Source organism: Chaetodon auriga, chromosome 4 (genome assembly GCF_051107435.1).
Source record: "Chaetodon auriga isolate fChaAug3 chromosome 4, fChaAug3.hap1, whole genome shotgun sequence".
In the NCBI taxonomy this organism is placed as follows: domain Eukaryota; kingdom Metazoa; phylum Chordata; class Actinopteri; order Chaetodontiformes; family Chaetodontidae; genus Chaetodon; species Chaetodon auriga.
In genome coordinates, this window is record NC_135077.1 from 7,666,768 (window position 1) to 7,688,051 (window position 21,284).

General features: G+C 40.3%; 1 protein-coding gene across 4 annotated transcripts in view; it reads left to right on the forward strand.

Moving 5' to 3' along the window:
* The first annotated feature begins 2,158 nt into the window (after positions 1-2,158).
* Positions 2,159-21,284, forward strand: part of micu3a (mitochondrial calcium uptake family, member 3a) — a 28,862-nt gene continuing 9,736 nt past the window's right edge. For 2 of the 4 annotated variants that reach the window (XM_076727668.1, XM_076727669.1), the window contains exons 1-9: positions 2,159-2,471; positions 6,649-6,796; positions 7,998-8,029; positions 9,003-9,081; positions 13,068-13,115; positions 14,131-14,213; positions 15,234-15,305; positions 16,738-16,779; positions 19,501-19,596. In XM_076727668.1, coding sequence (XP_076583783.1) covers positions 2,226-2,471; positions 6,649-6,796; positions 7,998-8,029; positions 9,003-9,081; positions 13,068-13,115; positions 14,131-14,213; positions 15,234-15,305; positions 16,738-16,779; positions 19,501-19,596 — 846 coding nt within the window. In that variant the 5' untranslated portion in view covers positions 2,159-2,225. The remainder of the gene's footprint in view (positions 2,472-6,648; positions 6,797-7,997; positions 8,030-9,002; positions 9,082-13,067; positions 13,116-14,130; positions 14,214-15,233; positions 15,306-16,737; positions 16,780-19,500; positions 19,597-21,284) is intronic. The other 2 variants (XM_076727671.1, XM_076727672.1) reach the window with 2 other exon arrangements.

Sequence of the window (21,284 nt, forward strand, 5' to 3'; positions counted from 1 at the left end):
CTGATATATATTCGATATTGACCTGGCTACAATGGCGATGTCATCTACAATGCCACATTTCCACGTTCTGTTACAAGGTGCAAGCAACCAGTTCCCAGGGTCACATGGTGTGCTTTGAAATATATTTTCTATAGGTTTACTGCTCTGTTTGTGACAATGTGAAGTCAACCATAGCAGTCATGGAAGAAGAGGGGGCCCCCAGGGTTATACCCCCCTCCCCACACACCCACCCACCCACCCACACACACACACACACACACACACACACACAAAGAAATTACAACCTAATCGAATGCCTGGGTAATGGAGTAACTGAATAAGAGGCCTAGAGGTTATTAATGCAAGCGGTTTCAAAACCAGGGCCTGGAAATCCAGGGGCTCATGAAATAGGGTCCAGAGGGTCCAAATGTAGACTTGTTCAATTTAATCATAATCAGCCATTGCCAGTTAGAAAGTAAATAAGCATCTGAGATTTTACTCTCACTACTTCTATGTTCCTACATAGGTCCAGAGGTCAAAATCAACCACAACAAATGAGGGTGTGTAGAACCTAATGTGTTTGTGCTTGGGCATCTGTTATATGTAAATCATTGAAATGAATAGATTTTGCGCAACAGTCAATATTGAATTGTCAAGTGTTTTAAATTAGATGTCAAAAATATGGCCATTCAAAACCTGAGGATTTGTTTTACATGTCAGTTTTGCATGAATTATTAAAGATTTCTGTCGCCATCGGTCAACCAATTAAGGAACTTATTGTGATGATTAGTCACCATAATAGGCTAATCTTGTTTGGGTTACGAGCAAAATAAAAATCAAAGCAACAAATTAAGGCCTTAATAGCTATAATCAGCCTTTTAAAGCTTTTATTTCTACCAAGAGGTTAGTCATTGTTTGATCTGTTTTCAACCTTTGGCTAAATGGAGCTTACAGGTTGGGGTGATCCACCATGCTTCATGTGTGAACAGGTGACAGGCCCATCTATTAGACTTCTTTCCTTTATTCTCTCAGCATCAAAGTCATAAGAAAAGCCCCATCAGGTTAACATTAGTCCTACATGTAAAGACTCAAATGAGGAGTTCATCTTTGATATTCGTTTGATATGTGCTCTCCATTGGCTCCTTTGATCCTGTACTTCCCACTGGAAATGTGATGCTCTGATGCACTGACCCTCAATGAAAAGAAGAAGATTGACAAATGTTGATGTCATCGGTAACTAAGAATTTCCCCCGTGTAAATTGAGATGCCTTTCATGTTAATTTCAAAATGTAGACTGTAGATGTTTGAGGTGATTGACTCTTAACAAATGAGGCTTCTCTGACTGTTTTGTGATTTGCCAGATTTCAGGTAGGTCAGTCGGTCACAGCATGCAGTCACTTTGTCCATTTCTCATGTGGAGTATGCCTATGCACTGGTGGACAATACATTAACTGAAGTACAACTTTGAGGCGTTTCTTCTCATTTTATGTTACTTTATAGTTATACTTACCATACCAAATATGAGAAGGACATGTGGTACATCGGATCAAATATATAAAATATGATGCATTGTTATAAAGTACCCAATAGCAGCCTATAAAATGAGTACTTCCACCAGTAACAACATGAAACAAAGTAATGCATCAATGATAATATTTTACTTGTATCACATAACTGTGACAAAGAGCATATTGACAATTATAACCTTTGATATTTAAGCACATTTTACCGATAATACTTTTACTGAAGTAAGATCATGAATGCAAGACTTTTATACCTACTTATAACAGAGCATTTTAAAATGTGACATGATATTCCTATGTTTAATTAAACAAAAGATCTGATCACACTTTGTCCACCACTGATGGTAAAATATGATGACCAGCTGATGAATTACACTTTTAGACTTTAAAGACATTTTATAACAATTATATGTTACAGGACTTGATGCATATTGAAAAGTTTCTTGGTTGACTTCTTTTCATGTAAACCGAGTGAATTGTGTCCACTGTTTATCTTCAACTATATTCACTGTTTATAATTGACGATTCAAATTAATCACTCACTCTGACTCAGTGAACCATCAAATCTTCTCCTCTCTGTGTGGGACTTTGCACTTAGCTTCAGCATCAACTGAGCGGTCGTACATCTCGCGATGAAAGCCAGGAAACGCGAGATTTTTGTGCTCCCCGCAAAGTTGTGATCGCAGCAGCGCAGCGGGAGCAGCAGCAGCAGTAGCAGCAGCAATGGCCGCTTTCCGCAAAGTAGCGGCCCTGGCCAGTCGGCTAAACCTACTGTCGGTGGCGAGAAACGAGCTCGTTGGAGGAAGGACACGGAGGTGTCAGGCTGTCGGGATGTGTCTTGCAACGGGAGGCGCCGTGGCACTTTACTTCTACAACGATGTGACGAGCGACAGTGTCAGGAAGAAGATGGGGAATCGCAGCATCAACGGTTTGCTGCCGTCCATCCCGACCGTTGAAGCCAAGGAAAAGGTAGGAGTTGACTACATAGGCGCTTGATTGGTTGCGGTAACAGCAATGCTTTAGCGACACGTAGCGACTTGCCAGGTTGATGGCAGAAAATGAGATGTCCTCTGTGTTGACATGGGGACCTCGGTGTGGACTGTGGGGAAAAGCCACAGCCCACTGAGCGAAAGGACAGGGCGCTGAGTATTTTCACATCTCCTTCCGCTGAGGCCAGGCCCACAGAGGCCCAGGGAGACGGGCCTGCTTCTGTTTTGTTGCCATGGTGTTTTCTGGCACTTCATGTTTTCCTGTCAGGCGGATAAACTGTGTCACTCGTTTTTCTGCACGCCCAGTGGAAACAGTTCGCTCACTGCTTGGCTGTTGGATGTGCGCGCGCAGATGCAGGAATGGCGCTCTCCGCTCGTGCAGGTGCTGAAATGTCAACACATTGAGGACGTTGCTGTCAGTCAGGCAGCTGTGTGCTCACTGCTGTCTGTTACTTTAACACTTTTAGCAGCAAAATATACTGAAAGCACCAAAAAATTAAAAGCAGCGTTGTTGCAGCTGGTGGAGCTGGGGCTCTTTATGCCTACTTTAGAGGTTCAGTATTTTTAAGATAATAGGTCTTGAATGAAAACATTCAGGATGAAGTAACTGTCAAAAGTATTTGCTTTTGAACATTCAGTGAATGACTAATCAGTGATGATTAGAGCTGAAACGATAAATTGATCGACAGAAAATAGTTGGAATGGTGTGCTGTTCCTTTCTTTGTCTTGTGTGATTGTAAACTGAACATTTTTGGGCTTTGGACTGTTGGTTGGACAAAGCAATACATTTTTGTCCATGGTTTTCTAAAACACCTTGGGCTTAAGAAAACCATGGCCAGCATTTTCACTATTTTCTAACATTTAGTTTGTTGAAAGAGTAATCAGCAGATTAATCAGACAGGAAAATGTGTTATTTGCAGCCATAAATCCTACATATGTGTAAATCTGCATACTGTGTTGATGTATGCATGCTGTGCAGGCATGTATGCATACGCGTGTTAATGCATATGCAGAAATCTATGCTTGTGAATGCATATATGTTTATGCATACCTAATGTTAGCTCAATGTCTGGACTGTTTGGCTCATTCAGAAATTTTCAAAATCTTTTATTTTATTATAAAAGAAGTAATTTTGCAAGAATGAGATGTAGGTTTAATATGTTATGTTTCCACCTACATCTTTTGGGTCACTGTTAACTCTTTTTTAAGACTGATTCACTGTTTTATGGCTGAGTATACACTTGAGTTTAAGTTAAAGATGAATTAAAGATTGATCATTAATGCATCATATTTAGCTATTACTAGGAAAGCACCATTACTTTTTATGTCACTTTTTCCAGCCTTTTGCCTTTATAGACAAAGGAAAGTGACAAAGTGGAAAGGCAGGAGAGACCACTAAAGGTCAGAATTGAACCTGGCTTTCTACAGTAAGGACACATGGGGCAGGTGCTCGACCTGATTACGTGACCACCATTTTTGTATTCCCTCGAGTGAAAAGAGCATCGCCCCACTGAGCTAGACAGAAGTCACAGACAACAGAGTGCTCAAAAAAGAAACATATTTATATTACAATTACAATAATATCCACATCAGTGTGCCATAAAGGCTACCAACTGAACAGTGACATCAGATGTTAGGCAGCAAACTAGTGAACACATATGAGATATACATGTCAGTTGCTTTATGATCAGTAGGGATTTCCTGATATACTTATTTTGGACCTTTGATATTAGGCACAAATCAATATAAAGTCTGATGGTTGTATTTACCTAAATGAGCTTGCTCACTTGAAAATGAAATAAGATGTAACTTAATTGATGGACATATGCAGTGTTGATTAAATATGTATGTGGCACATTGAAATCACAGCTGTTCTCTTGTAGACCCACTGGAATGAACTGATACTAACCGTTTATTACTGGGTAGTAAATCTCTAAAATGTATATATGTATATGCAGGTTGCAAATATAAGGTTAAATAGAAGAGTTGTCTGCTAGGACACCGGGATGAAGGAGTGGTAGCCAGTTTAAAAGCAGGAGGGGTAGCCCATAAGAAGACAAGCTACCTGACTGGGGAAGAAGTTGACTAGATAGCCACACCACTTGGGAAGAGGATAGCTCCAGTGGGGAAAGGGATAATCAACCATCTGTTACTCATAAAACATAGCCTATAAGGATCCTGAATAATTACATTCAAAGAAATTGAGAGAAATCACCTGCAGGGAAAGAGAACAAAGCTGCAGGGAAACATCCGTTCTTACATACTGGAAGCAAGACGTCGTTTCTAAAAGGAAACAAGAAAAACATACGACCAGGAAACAAAAGAGTGGTTCAGTTGTGGCTTCAGAGATCTGGATTTTGGGGACTTGTCACCAAGAACTGCTTGCTCTGGAGAACAAGCCAAAAGGAACCTAGACGCATGAGATGCACAGGACCAATCTGGACAAAACCTCTGAAAAGAATCCTGTCAGAATTGTGAATGACTGGCATACCGACCAACATGATGTCTGAACGCTAGAGATGGCACGTGGATTCACACGAGGCAAAGCTGTCCTGTGCTACAGACAAAAGACCTCTTGAGAATATTTTAAGTCTGACAGCTGTGTTCTCATTTCTGCTGGGAGAACTCCTCAACTTACGAAAACCAAGCAGCTTGGATAGTGGCACAGACTAAGAGGCAAGATCAGTGTGATGCTCATTGTATCACAACAGAGAAAACTGCTGCAGTGTTAGCCATTTCTGACACTTCAGATACAAGAGCTGTTTGATACCTGCTGGAACCTTAGCTGGCTAGATTTTACTTTCATTCAACTGAACTGAAAGAACTAAACTTGGGAACACAGGATGGTTAGTGTTGGGACAGCTTTGAGAAAACTCAGGAGATGGACCAAAAGCTGCAGCTGTGAATGGAGAACACTGGGTTACCTAAGGGGAAAACACCTGGAGCATCTGCTATGCATTCTGAAGAACAAGACTAGGCAACAGGAGCAGGTTTAGTTGTGGCTACATGACATTATAACTACAGAAGAACACGGTGTACCACACAGAATCTAATTTTAAATCCCTGACGTTTAATTTTTTTTTTCCTAAGGAGCTTGCATTACTTTTAACGTCATGTTGTGCAGCATGGCATGTGAACCTAGCTGCCTTTGCAGAACTTTTAAAACTTCATTTATTAGTGAGAGTCAAAGCCATGGGCGTCTGTGCTCTTACACTTGATTACAGTGCATTCCTATGAAGCCGAGCACTCATCTCCTATTCATGCCTTCAAAAGCCCCCTCGGTGAAGACAGCATCAAAGCTTTATGAATGAATCTGTGTGCTCATTAGCATGTTAGCTGAGCTGAGCAGGAACCTCGGTGCACTGGGCCCGGCGGCCAAACGGGTTTAAATTTGGAAACCTCTCTGCTAATTACGCAGCTTCATGCAGCACAATCTGTTGGCGTAGCAGCTCTCCTACACTGCAGCTAATCAAGTTGAAGCCCCGGCTCTGCACAGAGAGAGAGCGCGATGCTAATCAAGTAGAAAGTAGTGACAAAGTAGTTGTGTGTGAATGTGTGTTTGTGTGTGTGTGTGCCTGTTCTCCTGTTATTGTACTGCGCCAGAGGTGCTGACTGTTTATAATCTCAGAGAGCTAAATGGAGAGAGTTGATGCCAAGAATAGATGGAGCTCCTCATTATAGAGGTTCAAAGGCAGTGAAGAGGCACATGTAGTTGAGATTCCTCTGTTTGTATAAGAGGCCAGAGAGTTTCCTCTTCACAGACAGCTATGACAGCTTGGAAAGTCACATTCAGACTGTAATCATTGGGGCAAATGAACACCTATTGCTGTAAGGATTATTTAAATCAGATGGTTAAGTAGTAAAAGTACTTTTTTTATATGTACCTTTCACATCATTAAATATTTCTTTATATTGTCAGTAATGTAATAATATTGAAATAATCAAGATGCACTCGTTTAATTGTTGAGCACCAGTTCCTTGTTGTTTTGTTGTAACTTATTTTTTTTAATCGTTTCAAATGCCTGCCACCTTAAAATGTCTTGGTTGGAAGAAATGTCCAAAAGATAAGAAAACCAACAAAATAGTGTAGCTAACCAACAGGGCAGCACAGTCAATAACAGTGTATTTTGTTTTGCATTTTGGCTTTATTTCTGCAGGCTCGTCCATTTGACTTTGAGGACGGAGACGTGTACATGTCGTCCCACGAGCATCGCTTCCGCATGTTCAGCTCTGTAGAGTATGAAGGGCAGCTGTACATGACTCCACAGAACTTCATTGAGTCGGTCACCATGAGTGAACCAAGAAGTACGTTTCACAGCCTTGACACTTGACACTCAAAACTCTTGGGATTATCCTAAAATTAATGGGCTTTGTATTGAACTTCAGTTTGAAAACATCTTCAAATTGTTCCTCTCAGAGAAATGACATTCTCCATTTGCATCAATTCTTAAAACCATTTCAGTTTCACATGCAGATCTTTTTATTACCGTGGTCCCATTTTGACCTGCCAGTAACACATGGCTTATATGTGGACTGCATCAATATGTTACATGTGACATTAAAATATTTGGAATCATGCATTACATTTCTTTGCCTAACAATACAGACCTCATCCTGATTTTCCAATATGGATGTCAGTGCCAGGTGTTAAATAGATTTTTTTTTTTATATGTACTGAAAACAAGTTTCAAAACACACCAAAATCCTGGCCTTAAACACGCCTTTGCTATTTCTGTCAGCCTACAGCCAGTCGTAACAGATTAGTCCTGGCCAACCAGCCTCAAAGCAGATGGCTTTACAGCTATTGTTTAGTCTGAGGTTAATGTTAGTCAGACACACGCGCGCACACACACACACACACAGACAGACTCTTCTCTACTTGTCCACATTCCTTTTGCTTACATTTACCTTTTTGCTTAACCAATAAATATCTAAACCAGACACATAACAAATTTTTTCCTCGTGGCAGCTGGTTTAAAAACGTCCTTACACGTTGAGGTAATCATAAAACGCCCATCCAAAAGCAGCTACCGTTCCTTTCTTCAGCAGCCATGTGATTGTCTTGCGTGCAAGCTGTGCACCTGTATGTGTGTGTTTACATCTACCCTGGCTCCCTGACATACGATACAGCCTCACATACCCTCTCAGCAGCCGTCATCCTCTAATGCGCCCTTTGAAGTTGAATTAGATGAACTTTGTTGTATAAAACAGAACAAAAGTAGTATGTGCTTTTACGGGGACATTCAGCATACTACAAAGACAAGCACAGGGCACTTTAGACAGTACAAATGGGCTTGTGATGATGACAGTGTATATACAGTGTGTGTGTGCGTGTGTGTGCATGCGTGTGTGTGTGTGTGTGTGTGTGTGTGTGTGTGTTGTGACTGTACCCGGCACATTAAGACCCATTTCTGGATCATACAGATGCTATCAGACTGAGCCCACCCAAACTCTCTTCTCCTCTTTCCCTTCTTCTTCTCTCCTCCTTTGTCTCGTTCCCTGGCAGACAAGAGGCCCTGGAGGTCCCTGACCAAACAGGTGGGAGACATACTCTTAATTCTTCTTGCTTCTCCTCCTCCATGTTGCAAGCATCTGTTGCATGTTACATCTGTTGCAGGCTGTGTGTACTCTGCAAAGTTAAAATCCTGATTTTGGCATGATTGTTGAGGAGTTACTTTATATAAATGTAAAAGTGTAGCATCAGTGTGTGATTGCAAGTCATGATATGAGCCATTGTCACTACATGTAAAGAAAACTCAAGTCAGACGATGTACAAGAAATAGGTTCTGCACAGCACAAAGACTGATTCTGCAAAAATTTATACTGTTGAGCAAGTTTTGACAAGGCACACACAGTCTGTCCTGAGTTTATTGGTCACTTATGTGGGTCAAAGTTGCTGTTGCATTAGACTAAGCAGAGAAGGCCAGGTGTTTACAGCTCAGTAGTGGCTGCAGAAAGTATCCAGACCCCTGATGTATTCATTCAACACAAATCAGGTGCTTGGCCTCCATAGTAATGTAGCATTTTTGGTGTCAGTAGGACTGATCATAGTTAAAGTTATTAATGGTATGTGAAGGTATTGCCATTGACAGCAGACATACTGGAAGTCAGTGCTATCACTACTTGCCAGGTTCCAATCCTGATGCAGTCTGAAAGGTACCCTGTGGAGGTTTCTTGTAAACAAACAGTTATGTTAAAATTATATGTATGTTTGTTTTTAACCAAAGTAGAGGCAGAGACAAAAAAAACATTAATTAAATGAGATTTTCCACTTGATTGCAGGAAAATAACATTTTAGATATAAATAGTAAAAATAAATGGCATGTCAAGATGACATGCAGTGAATCCTTTCTGCTTTTCCATTGCATGCTGCCTCCTTTCTCCCTCTCCCTCTCTCTGTTTCTCTTATGTAACTGTCAGAGATTGAAGTTTGAAGGTGAAGGTTTGTATTTCTATTGTGTATGCTGGAAAACTCATTTAGAAATTGTATGTTTTTTTGTGTGAGTCACAGGAACTGGAGAAGATTTTGACAGAAACTCCCCCAGTATGGAGAGGATCCTCCAAACTGTTCCGCAACCTGAGAGAACGAGGTCAGGGAGAGTACACACACACACACACACACACACACACACACACACACACACACACACACACACACACACACACCCTCACTTAAAAAGAAACAGGAGCAAAGGCACCTTGAGTGCATTTGCACTGACTAATACAAACGCACAAAGTAAACAGGTAGCAGTCAGATAATATCAAGGTCACTGAATGTCAGTGGATTTGGATTTGGAGATTTTTAGCTGTTACAGTTTAATTTGCTTTATAAACATATACATTTCATGACAGCTTATGAACAGTTGAAATTTTCTGTTAATATGAGCAATAAGTGAGGAACAGCGTATACATTTTACAGCATTTTTGTAGCTCAGTACACTTCCTTGTGTGTATGTACTGTACCAGGGCTTACCTGCCGGTGTGTGACTAAATAGGGCTTGTGAGGTTGTGCGCTGTGTGTCGCTGTAGGTGTCTCTAATCCGGGGTTGGAGCAATGCTGTCCCTCCTTCCAGCCAGACAACCTGCTGAAAAAAACTAAAAATAAACCTCCTCTTCTCTCTTATCCTGTCCTCTCCTCATTGCATATGGGAACAGAACAAATTATATAGCACCAAAGACTGAGACATGGAGTGGCAGAGAAGCTCCCCCTAATTAAAGCACTTGCTTCAGGAGAGTGTGACATAGCAATCACACTCAGGAGTGAGTCCCCGTAGTGATAATTACACGCACATAAACACACACGCACACACTGGGAGATGCTAAATATAACACACCCGCTCTTCCTCTACCATGATCATGATCTATACCTTCTAACTACAGTGTATTAGTGTGTGTTACATTCACACTTCAGGCACTAATATCCAGCACCATTGCCTTTATCATTTTTTTTTTTTTGAATCAGAGAAAAACCAGAAACAAAAAACTGGTAGAAAATGAAAAAGGAATGAGAGAAATCAAAAGGGGAGCAGAGAAAAAGAGGGGTAACACGACAAAGACTTAAGGAGTGAGTGAGGGAAAAGGAGACATGTAAAGTGTGGGGAGATGTTTAGAAATTGAAGAAGTGGATGGAGTGTAAAGGGATGGTTAGAGTCAAAACAGACAGATGGAGAAATGAAAGAGCACAAAGAAAAAGAGGAAAGAGAGATCGTTTGTAGAGCTATCTTAAGTATTCAAGGGCAAGACATTGTATCCAAATTGCTTGTGGCATATTGCCAAGACCACACATACACACATACACACACGCACACACACACACACACACACACACACACACACACACACACACACACACACACACATCATCAGCATTCAACAGTACCTTTCTATGTTTACTTTTTCTATATTTCTCTATATACTTATTACCTCTAAACCACTCATTTGTTCATTCACACATTTATTCAGTTCAGCTTTCTTAAGATGCCTTCCCTTGTTTAAGATGTGTGTGTGTGTGTGTGTGTGTGTGTGTGTGTGTGTGAGTGTGAGAGTGAGTGCTGGTGTCAGGACATGCTCTCCCTTTCATACCGTGATGAGCGAGGACTGTGAAACTCCTTGGGATGGCTTTGGATTTCTGAGAATGACAGAACTATGTGTCAGACATAGGAATGCATAGCGTTGCCTGAGCATTGTTGACTCTGTGTGTGTGTGTGTGTGTGTGTGTGTGTGTGTGTGTGTGTGTGTGTGTGTGTGTGTGTGGTGGGCTGTACAATATGTCAGTACTGGTTGTTTGTGTTACTCAGTAACCTGGTATGGTGACGTTATTAATTTGGTTTTGAAACATTAGATGTGTGCAGCTCTGTGATGAGTTCATGGTTAGGTGATTGTTAGTGTACCACAGCATGTTTGACACTTACACGACAGACTACAGCTCATAGTAAATCCATGTTGTCAGCTGTCACACATAACAGTTATTGTATGAATGTACCTCATACGGCATAATGAGTTTGTGTTTTTTACTTGTGGTAAAAGCATCTTTTATTCCTAGATCAGTACCATAAATTGATGATTCGACATGTACGTTGTTCTACTGTGTTCCTGTAAGGAAGTGTCATAATTTCTTTAGCAGACCTGCTTACGTTTGGACAAACGCAGAAGTTCAATGAATTGAGATTGATCCTGCCGTTGCTTTATTTAAATATTAAGTAACTGGATTTAAGAAAGCAGGGAGCTTTTTCTTGTTTTCTTGAAGAATTTTATCAAATTCAGCAACAGTTATCGATATGGTCCATGAAGCCAATTGAGCCAAAAGTGATATTGGCTTACACAAATAACCCTGACTTTGTTGTTTTCAAAGGTGGAAGGTCAGCTTAACTGTAACATCATAATGTTCTGTAAAAATGCTTTTCTGGCCATTATTTAACACCATAACTCAGGAACAGAAGGGGAGAGTGTGATCATTGGGCAGGTAGTTCACTGTGAACTTCAGTGATATTGCAAGCTATGAATTTCTGCTTTGTGTGGGGCGATGGTGAGAATTGTGTGTTTTTGCCAAGTTTACATGACCCAAGGTACCAGACTCGGAGTCTCTTGTACAGAGGAGGTCCAAGTACTGAACAAGAGTAGACTGATTCCGTGAGAGCAGACCAACAGGTCAGAGTTGGAGCAGGTGTGGGCTAGGCACCTGAGCACAGCAAGGAAAAATCAGTCAGGAATATGCACTGGCAGGCAGACAAGACAAACCAACAAGAGTACTCAGCACTAGCTTCAGGTCGTTACCACTTAGCCAAGCAGACGATATGATGAATACTGGTTGTAACTCGGGTGCTTATATACTGAGTGAGCAGGTGAGTCCTGATTGATGATTGAGCACAGCTGTGTTCAGGAGGCCGGTCCCCACCTGCAGGCCACACCCTGCAGCAACACAAACACAGACTTGACAGACAGAGGAAGACAGACAGGAGACAAAAGGAGAAAACACTGGAGCACAAAGGGGGAAAAGGAGGAGAGACTGCAGATCTCCACGGTTTGGATTGATGTGGACCTGCTGATCAAAACAATCAGCTGATAGCTGCAGAGACTGTGGTGTTGATTGGCATGATGTGGCATCAGATATACGTACATACAGATATATATATAAGAAAGCTTTCATACTTTCATTTCCTGCACTAAACAGAATTTTGAAATGTACAAACTCATAAACACTCTTAATTAAAATATGGATAAATTAGAGACATAAATGAAAAGTAAATGTGACTATAAATATGTAAATAGCATACATAGTATAAAACTAAATTACCTTTTGTTTTGACTCATCATTGATTGAGAGGTGTTCTTCTAATGATAATTACTGCCTGGCATTCTATGTTAACCCACCTTTTTATTCAGCAGCATGTCACTGAGAGTATGTGAGTGTAAACATGCTGAATATATTTTAGAAACCTGAGTTGTTTCACAGTGTACCCCCTCATCTTTGCACAGCTCTGGCTACGTGGGGGGGTGAGAATTCAGTTCTAAACCAGCTCCTCCACACAAAGCAGTCGAGCATCAAGAAAACACAAGGCTCACACTGGTCTTTAGCTGGTGTCATGTTCATATACACACACGGGAAAGCAGTCTCCCGTAACACTCAAGCGAGTCACCCTGAACTATCTGAGCGATCAAGGCAGAAAGCGAAAAAAGAGAGAGATGAGATGGAGTAACAAAGATTCCTAAATGGGCCTTAGGCAAGAAAGGATCATCTCTTAAAACATTTTTCACTTGCTTATCCAAACACAGACCCATATGCATGCACACACCCCTACCAGCTAGTGTCTTTACCTTGGACACTTGGGGTGTGGAAAAAGAAACGGTGTGTGGCAAATGGCTGTTGGCAGCTCAGCTCCAGAAGACACATTTTAAGATGCTATCTTTATGAAAGGAAGGATTATGTGTGTATGCGTCTGTGTGTGTGTTAGGAGGCCCATGGTCTTTGAACATCTGTAAACATTTTGTGTGTGTGTGTGTGTGTGTGTGTGTGTGCGTGTGTGTGTCTTGAATGTGACCTTTTCTTTAACTCTGTCTGTCTTGGTCTCATTACCAGGCATCATCTCATACACAGAGTACCTGTTCCTGCTCTGCATCCTTACAAGTGAGTCAGTTCAGTTTCTCTGAACATCCTCCGTCACTTCATCTTCATTTTTCTACTTTCTTATTCTATTTTTAGCTATGGTATATGATGTGAACTGTACTCAGGCCCACCCAGAAGACGCAATTATCTAAGACACATATCTGGTGGTTTTCCCCATTCCCTTTGGGATAAGACAGAAATTGAGAGAGAGAGTGTACACATGAATGTGAGGCTTGTTCCTCAAAAGTTAGTTAAAAGAATTTTTCTCATTACTGACAGTGTACTGCACTGTATTAAAATATTTCCCCGTTACATGCTCAAAATTGTTGATGACGTATGCTCTTCTTCAAATCAATATCAGGAATTAAATTATTTTTCTCTTCTGTAAATAATCAGGAAATGAAACAGTGTCGATATTCAATCTTTTTTGAACTTTCAGCATTTCCTTCTTGAGAAAATCGCAGTAGTTTTGCATCTTGTGTCGCTCAGTGTGTGTCAGGGAGTCATTAATCATGACCACATTAATCAGGAGAGGGTTTGTCTTACTGTTTGATCAATTTAATCCACATTAATTTGAAATTCAAATGGAACGATGAAAGTAATGACTTCAGTCTGATTAGAACTGTTGTTTCTGAAATTCAGTTCAAACTGGTCATGAGCTCCTTGTACCTCCTTCTATCATTGGACTCACTTACTCAGGATGAAGGGCCACCAACAGTTTCAGAAATGTCTTAATTTTCTGTGGTTATTCTGTAGCAAATATATATGATCTGGTATTTATAATATAAAGACATACAGCTTAATTAGATTTGGAATATAAGCAGCTATTTCTGATGACTAAGAAGCAAGTAGAGAGGGAAAGAAAAATCCAAATGTTAACGGCAGCTCATAGTCCACATAGATTCATCCACCAGCCCCTCTCCCTCCTGCCTCGCCTATATGCCACTTCATCCCATGCTATTTCTGGATTTAAAATTGCCTTTAACACACACACATGCACACGCTCACCCTATGTGCTCTTGTCTCTGTTCTCCAGAGCCCCATGCTGGCTTTAAGATTGCTTTCAATATGTTTGATGCAGACGGCAACCAGATGGTGGACAAGAGGGAGTTCTTGGTGGTAAGTCTCTGATACTGAGAAAAAAAATCCACCCCGTGACTGAATTCATATGTTATTATTAACATCACCTTTTGCTCTCATCACAAAAGGACAAGGTTAGGATGTTATGGATACTGATAATGAGTGTGAAGTTGGTGATGATGGAAAATAAACATAGAGGAACAGGAGCTGCAGGAGCTGCTTTATTTTTTAATTTCCAAGCATTTCACGGCTGCTTTTCAGCTCATTTTTTGTAAGGACAGCTTATTAAGCAGCTGAGTCGGCTAACTGTAATAGCATTCCTTTAGATTAATAACCTATAAAGGCTATTTGTGTCTTACTTTCTCTGTGGGATGGGACCAAGAGATTTTCAATTGAAAACACTGCTGCTGGCAGGAAGTGATCAGAATGTCTGTGGAGGCTGATGGGAGTGGAATGGCACATCAGAGGAAGTGGGTGATAATGGTTTAGGGTCTTGTGGGAGTGGGTAGTGGTGGGACCGAAAAAAGACTTCCCACATTAAGGGTTTATCAACGGGCTCTGATTTTCCTGCTGTCTTGAATACAGACGTCACCAAAAAACTGCTGCTGTTGTCTGTCCTGATCACAACTCTTAAAATGTCTTAAAATGGATTCAAATATCTCTTTTTATGTAGTGCTACAATTGTAGGCAACAATTGAAATGTTTAATTCAATTTAGTAATCAAAATTGATTAACGAAACACTGTTCATTTTAGAAAATATAAAAGCTGTTAATACTAAAACGCTAATAGTAATTACCATGCAGTTGCGGTTTTCTGCCAGATGTGATTCAGTATTGACTTACTATTTAATATACTGTCTGTGACTATAAGTCCCTTTCAAAGCCAAACTAGAAATCATGTTGTCAAAAGACCAGAATCACATCACAGACCAGCATGAAAGAGTGAATGACTTTGTGAACTCAGTGAATGTTTGTGCGTATGAACATTTAAGCTTCAAACAGAGCTTTGAATTTGGCTTTGAATTGTCAATGAGATCCTCCCTCTGTCTCTCATTACAGCTTCAGGAGATCTTCCGGAAGAAAAATGAAAAGAAAGGGAGGAAAGGAGATGCTGAGAAATCTGCACAATTGGTAAGAAAGCCGGTGACAGAGGACGAGGGTGTGTTCTTGTGTGAGAAGAGGTACATTTGTAGGTAAAATTCAATTATTTTGCTAATTAGCCTAAGTATAGCTAACAGTTAAATGAGCATGGCTTATACGTCTTCAGTATCATCACAAAAATCCACAATGTCTTGGTTTTATTGAGGTTAATATAGCAGTAAAAAACAAACATTACTCTTAAAGTGGCGTTTTAATACATCCATGGGTGTAATGTGGCACAGCACCTCTCCTGTTTCCTCTTCAAAGCTACTGAAGCTGCAAAATGACCGCTGTGTCAAACTGTGCGTGTGGATATATTAAACATGACACATCATCATCAAAGCTAATTGTCATCTGTATTCAGGTACTAAAGTTAGCTAAACCATTCATGTAACCATGTTTGAGTGCATGCTGCCTTGTAGAAACTGTTATTGACAGTGTGGTATCTCCTCTGTTTTTACTGTGACAGGTATCCCTACTGTGTACTTGTTAAACTGGATACACTCTTAAAGGAATTTGTCCTTTTCAACACTGCTAAGGTTGCAGTTTTGGAACAACACAGGTCATCTTAGGCTTGATATCTTATCAGAAAGTGGTGGTTTAAACTTAATAATCTATTACACCTGCATTTGTTAGAGCCAAATGATAAATCTGTGAGGTTGGGTGAAAATGACGTGTTTACAGATATTGGTACGACATATTGGATACTAAGTAACAAGACATGCCAGTATTGGCTGGACTATATTTTCAGTTATTAATAAGTTATTATGTTATGGTTATTGGCTCAGATGTTAGCCTCCTTTTGTCTGCAGGTACCCGGTCAGGTAACAATGTGTCCCTTCCTCATTACTCATTAAGAGACGTTGGCAGAGGACACACCACACTCCAATCAAAGAGAGGCTTTGATTCAAATGATACTAACAACCTGCCAAACACAAATTCTGTTTTTATCCCCATGTTAGAACATATTACTACTGGTTTTTAAAGCCACGTATGATGTAATAGTAACAAATTATTAACATCTCGTGGTAAATTCATGATGTTAATACATTTGTTGCTCTAAACACTTACTGTTTTGTAGATCTGGCCCCAGAAAACTTTCATCTCACAGGAAGTGCTATCAACAACGTTTATAGTTTATTTGAAATAAAGGAAAGATAAACCTGAAGAAGAACAATGTTACACTAACCCTCACAGGCATATCGTGTCGGGGAGTTGCAACGCGCAGTGTTGTAACGCAAAGTGTGTGTTGTTCTAAAATGTAATCATAGATGTGTTGAAAATGACACATCCCTCTGCAGAGTGTATCCACAGCCTCTTTCCTTGCATGTACTAACATGTCTTTTACCTTCTCTCCTCCTCCTCTCTGACTGCATGCTCTGTCCTTCTCTTTCTCCTCCTCATGTCTCTCTCTGTGTGTTAGAGTATGCAGCTCTATGGATATCAGGTTGCCCCCATGAACAGCGTATGTATCCAAAACCATAACCCCTTAGTCTCCTTTCTGCTCTTGTTTTGATGGTTGCAGAAATGGCTGGAAAGATGAACAGGGGGACAAAGAGCTAGGTGTTTTTGTCAGTGGGGTGACTATAGTCTACATGGTTTCATTTGAAAAAGGTAGCATAATCGACATTTTTGAGATAATGATAAAACCACAATGGGGACTTAAGCATCGTGATAAAAGGTTAAGTTGGTTAAGGTTTTTTCTTTTTTTAATATATATAGAACCACTGCTTGGCTCTGTGTTCAGTTGATGAAAAATCATTATTTTGAAGTTTTTTAGCCTTCTTTTTTGTGTTAAAATTTCTCAACCGCCAGCATTTTCTGTCCAGTGTGCATCTCTCAATACTGGAAAATATAATTTAAAGAATGTTCCAGATTTTTCAAAAATACTTATTCACTTTCTTGCCAAGAATACATCACAAGATCAATACCACTCTCATATCTGTCCAAGGCCAGGGCCTGATGTCAAGTTGTGGTTTTAATGGGGATTTATGTGTTCGACTATGAACTATTTTCCTGGCTGGATACTGTGAATTTCTGAAGTCTCTGCTGGTTGTCTGGAAACATTATGGTGCAACAGAGCAAGACTAGCTGTTTGCCCTTGCTTCCAGTCTTTATGCTAAGCTAAGCAGTTCTAGCTGCATAATGTCGAATCTAAAAAACTCAGGTGTAAATGTCAATTATACCGGGATACTTAGAGGACTGTTTAATGCCCCTGTCACCCACTTTTGTGTCCTGACCTGGTTTTTGAAAAGGCCTTAACCCTGACCCAGTCCACCTGATCCTGTTGTCAGTAAAATGTACACAGTAGACTCCTTGAAAGCATGGATGGATGAAAAGAGTGAGAGGGATAGAGAAATACTTCCTTCAAGACAGGGTGTCCATCTGTTAGGTCAGCTGAGTGATTGATAGAGAAACGATGGCAAAGGGTAGGATGAATGGAGAGAGGGATGGCAGAAGAGGAGTAATAGATTTAAGGGGTCAGGAGAGATGGGCTCTCACAAAAAGAGAGTGATGTGATTTAAAATGACTGGAGGCACTCTAAAGCTCTAAACACAATCAGACACTGTCCACTGGAGACTGTTTGAGGAGACGTGACGTTTGTTTGGCAGTGTATATGTTCATGTTGGGGGTGTCACAGAGTTTTGTTAATGCAAAGACAGAGAGCAGGAGATTTTTATTAAAGGAGGTCTAGGCTACAGACAGAAAGGGCCTGCTATTGTGTGAGCACATTTATATTTACATGATAAAGAAGGCAAATGGGTTACATTTATCTGCAAAGTAGTATGGCATCCAAAATAGAACATTGACTGCTTAAAAAGATAGATATGTTTATATATTTTAGGTCCTTATTTGCCCTTTATTTCCCAAAATGTCAGGATGATGTGAACTGTAGGCTACCAGTCAGTGTCTGTTAAGCTTTCCTCTCTCTCTCTCTCTCTAGCACACACACACACACACACACACACACACACACACACACACACACACACACACACACACACAGTCCTTGCCCTGTCAGTGCTGTGATGGATAGCTGCATTGTCACTGTGAAGTTAAGAGCAGTGTAGGGTCATGTTAAAATGGCTGCTGCCGCGTTCTCCCTGGGGAGGGAGACGAGGTGGGTGGTCAAGAGCTCAGTGGTTGTCTGTTACAAAGGCAGAATACACTCTAAAAGAACTGGCTCTTTTTTGTGCCGTTTGTGACAGCAATATGTTCAGCTGGTTCACTATCATTGGAGTGAGAAAGGAAAACTTGCTTTGGGGTGAAAGGCTTTTGTATTTGCTTCAGAAATCAGTTAGATGTGTTAGGTTTGCTTGTGTTTAGTCTTGATTCAGCACAAAAGCAAAGTTACAAATGGTAGCTTTAGTGATTTAAACATAAAGGTCTTACAGCCAAGTCCTTGTAGAAAAAACAGGAGTTTTTGCCTAAATGTGACCCTTCCTCCTTTCAGTCCTGTTTTTTTTTTTTTTTTTTTTTTGGGGGGGGTGGGGGGTGGGGGGTTATTCCTTTATCATAGCGACAGCTGAAGGTACGACAGGAAAGGGGGCAACACGCAGCAAATGAGCCGCAGGTGGGAGTCTAACCTGCAGCCACTGCAGAGGACTGACAGCCTCAATACATGGGGTGCACACCCTACCAACTGAGCTAAAGAGGCACCCCATCAGTCCTGTTTTTTACACTTGTTTTTGGTGCTTATTACAGTGGATGGGATGAATTATAGTTAAATTAAACATTGCAAATGGATATTTCCATAAATGGTATTGATGACAAAAGACAATTTCTTAAGATTTTCACTTTATTTCTTTCTTTCTTTCTAGTTGTTTTTCTAACAGCATTTCATCAATGTTGGGTTAGCTAAGAATTTATAGTGCCTGTAATTTACTATTTGTTCCATTTAGTTTGACAAAACAGAACAGATGAGATTTCCCATGTAGTTTAGTTCAGTGAACGCCAGACTCCCGATTGCAATTATCGTGATCAAGTTTTTGATAGTTAGGAATGCTGTATGTGAAACTGTTCATGAAAATGCAGTATATGTGCTCTTCAGCAAGAAAAACAACATCATGAATCTGTTTGTATAAACTGAGAATGGATAGAGTGAATATTGGAAGCTGAAGTTTCCTTCCTGAAGTAGTTGAGTTGGAGGTGAACTGACCCTGGTCCTGCTTGACCGCTCCTACAGGTGCTAAAAAAAGACAGTCAGGAGTTTGTGGCGCGGAGTTACTGGGACGTTCTGAGGCGAAGTGCCAGTCAAGTCCTCTTTTCTGACCTGGCGGAGGTACACAGACCCAACTGTCCTCTGTCCCTACATCCCTCCATTCTTCATCCTCCACTCTTCCTCTTCAGTTCCCTGTAGTTAGTGTTGAGACTCCAACTTGCCCCATAGATCCCAGATAATGTAGCTGCATCAAGCTTGGCCAGAATAACACTAGAAATGTTTACCTTCAAAATAAAAGCTTTATGTGACACATTAGCGTGAAGACCTAAATTTTTGACTTCTGGAAAAATCATGCTTTGCTGCTCAATGTTCATATGGATCGAAAGAACAAATGGATTTTTTACGAATGTTGTTTTTAACATTTTTCATGACTAAAAGAGAAGAAGGAAACAAAAATATTTGTCAGTATGGGCTTAAAGTTATGGCCACCTTAACTCTTTTATTCTGGTTTAGCTTGATACTGATACTAATTCACATAGACTGAACATCTTTTTTTGTTTCTTCCTTTCTGAAGCATTGCTCCATATATAGTTTAGATTACTCAGTGTCTGCCATATTTCTATCTCACTGGTTAATACATTTCAGTCGGGGACAGAAAGTACTGTCAATCCATTCCTCCAATCTCATTCCCCATGTTACACCATTTCTATTTGGATGAGCTCTCACAGACCTCCTCACACTAAACACACTATGTCCATCAAATTGATCTCCTCTAACACTGAGACAAAGTTGAAGGAAAATGTTTCTTTCCTGGAATAACTCGAGGCTCCTCCAAATGTCTGAAGTGTCTTCCTCATTTCACTGTCACTCACTTCCCTGATGAACAAACATGACAAGGACTTTTTTCCTCATGTTTGTTCTTACTGATTATTGTTTCAGAAGAATTTTATATATTGTACTGGTGTGACAGTATTGATCCGATAATGCTAATTACCTGATAGATATTGTAATGTTCTAATAACTTGTACTGTTTCTCACCTGCCCTCTATCATTTGGTCTCTTCATTATGCTTTTTTATGTGTATCTGTGCCTTGTTATCTGTGCTGTGTTGTGGCTAGTGTTGTAGCTTTGGTGTTAAATCATTCTTGGTGTACACCACAACATGTTTAATGACACTGCTATCACGATAACAAGGCTAACTGCAGAACACATACAAAAACCCTGATCATGAGCACACCACACACTTACACTGAATCACATAGAATTTATGAGTAATTTGTGTACTGTAGTCTGTTGTTTGTACAGCAGTGTAAACTAAAATAGAGACCTGAGCTACCTGTGGCTAACAGGCTATTGATACCTTCAAACAACCATCAAAAGCTCCTATTTCTGAAACTAGACATCCCAATCAATATTATTTGTCCTGCATTCAAGTAATTTTGGACAGAATTGATCGAAAAAAAAAGACTAAAAAATCTCCAGCTATGCCAGCAACATTAATTTTGCAGGTGTTTTTGTCATAAACCAAACTGAATGTTCATGCAACAAGTCAGCCTCATGGTGGCACTAGAAAAAAGAAGTTGGGATCACCAAAGGTCAAAGGATTCATCCTCTGGGGATCATGAATTCCATTCCATTCCATTTTCCATTTTTTTTTTTGGAAAATGGAATGGAATGGAAGTTGAAAGGATTCATCCTCTGGGGATCATGAATATCTGTGTAAAATTTCATGGCAATCCAGCTAATAGTTGTTGAGATGTTCAGTCTGGACCACAGTGGTGGACTGACCAACCAAGACCAACCCTGTC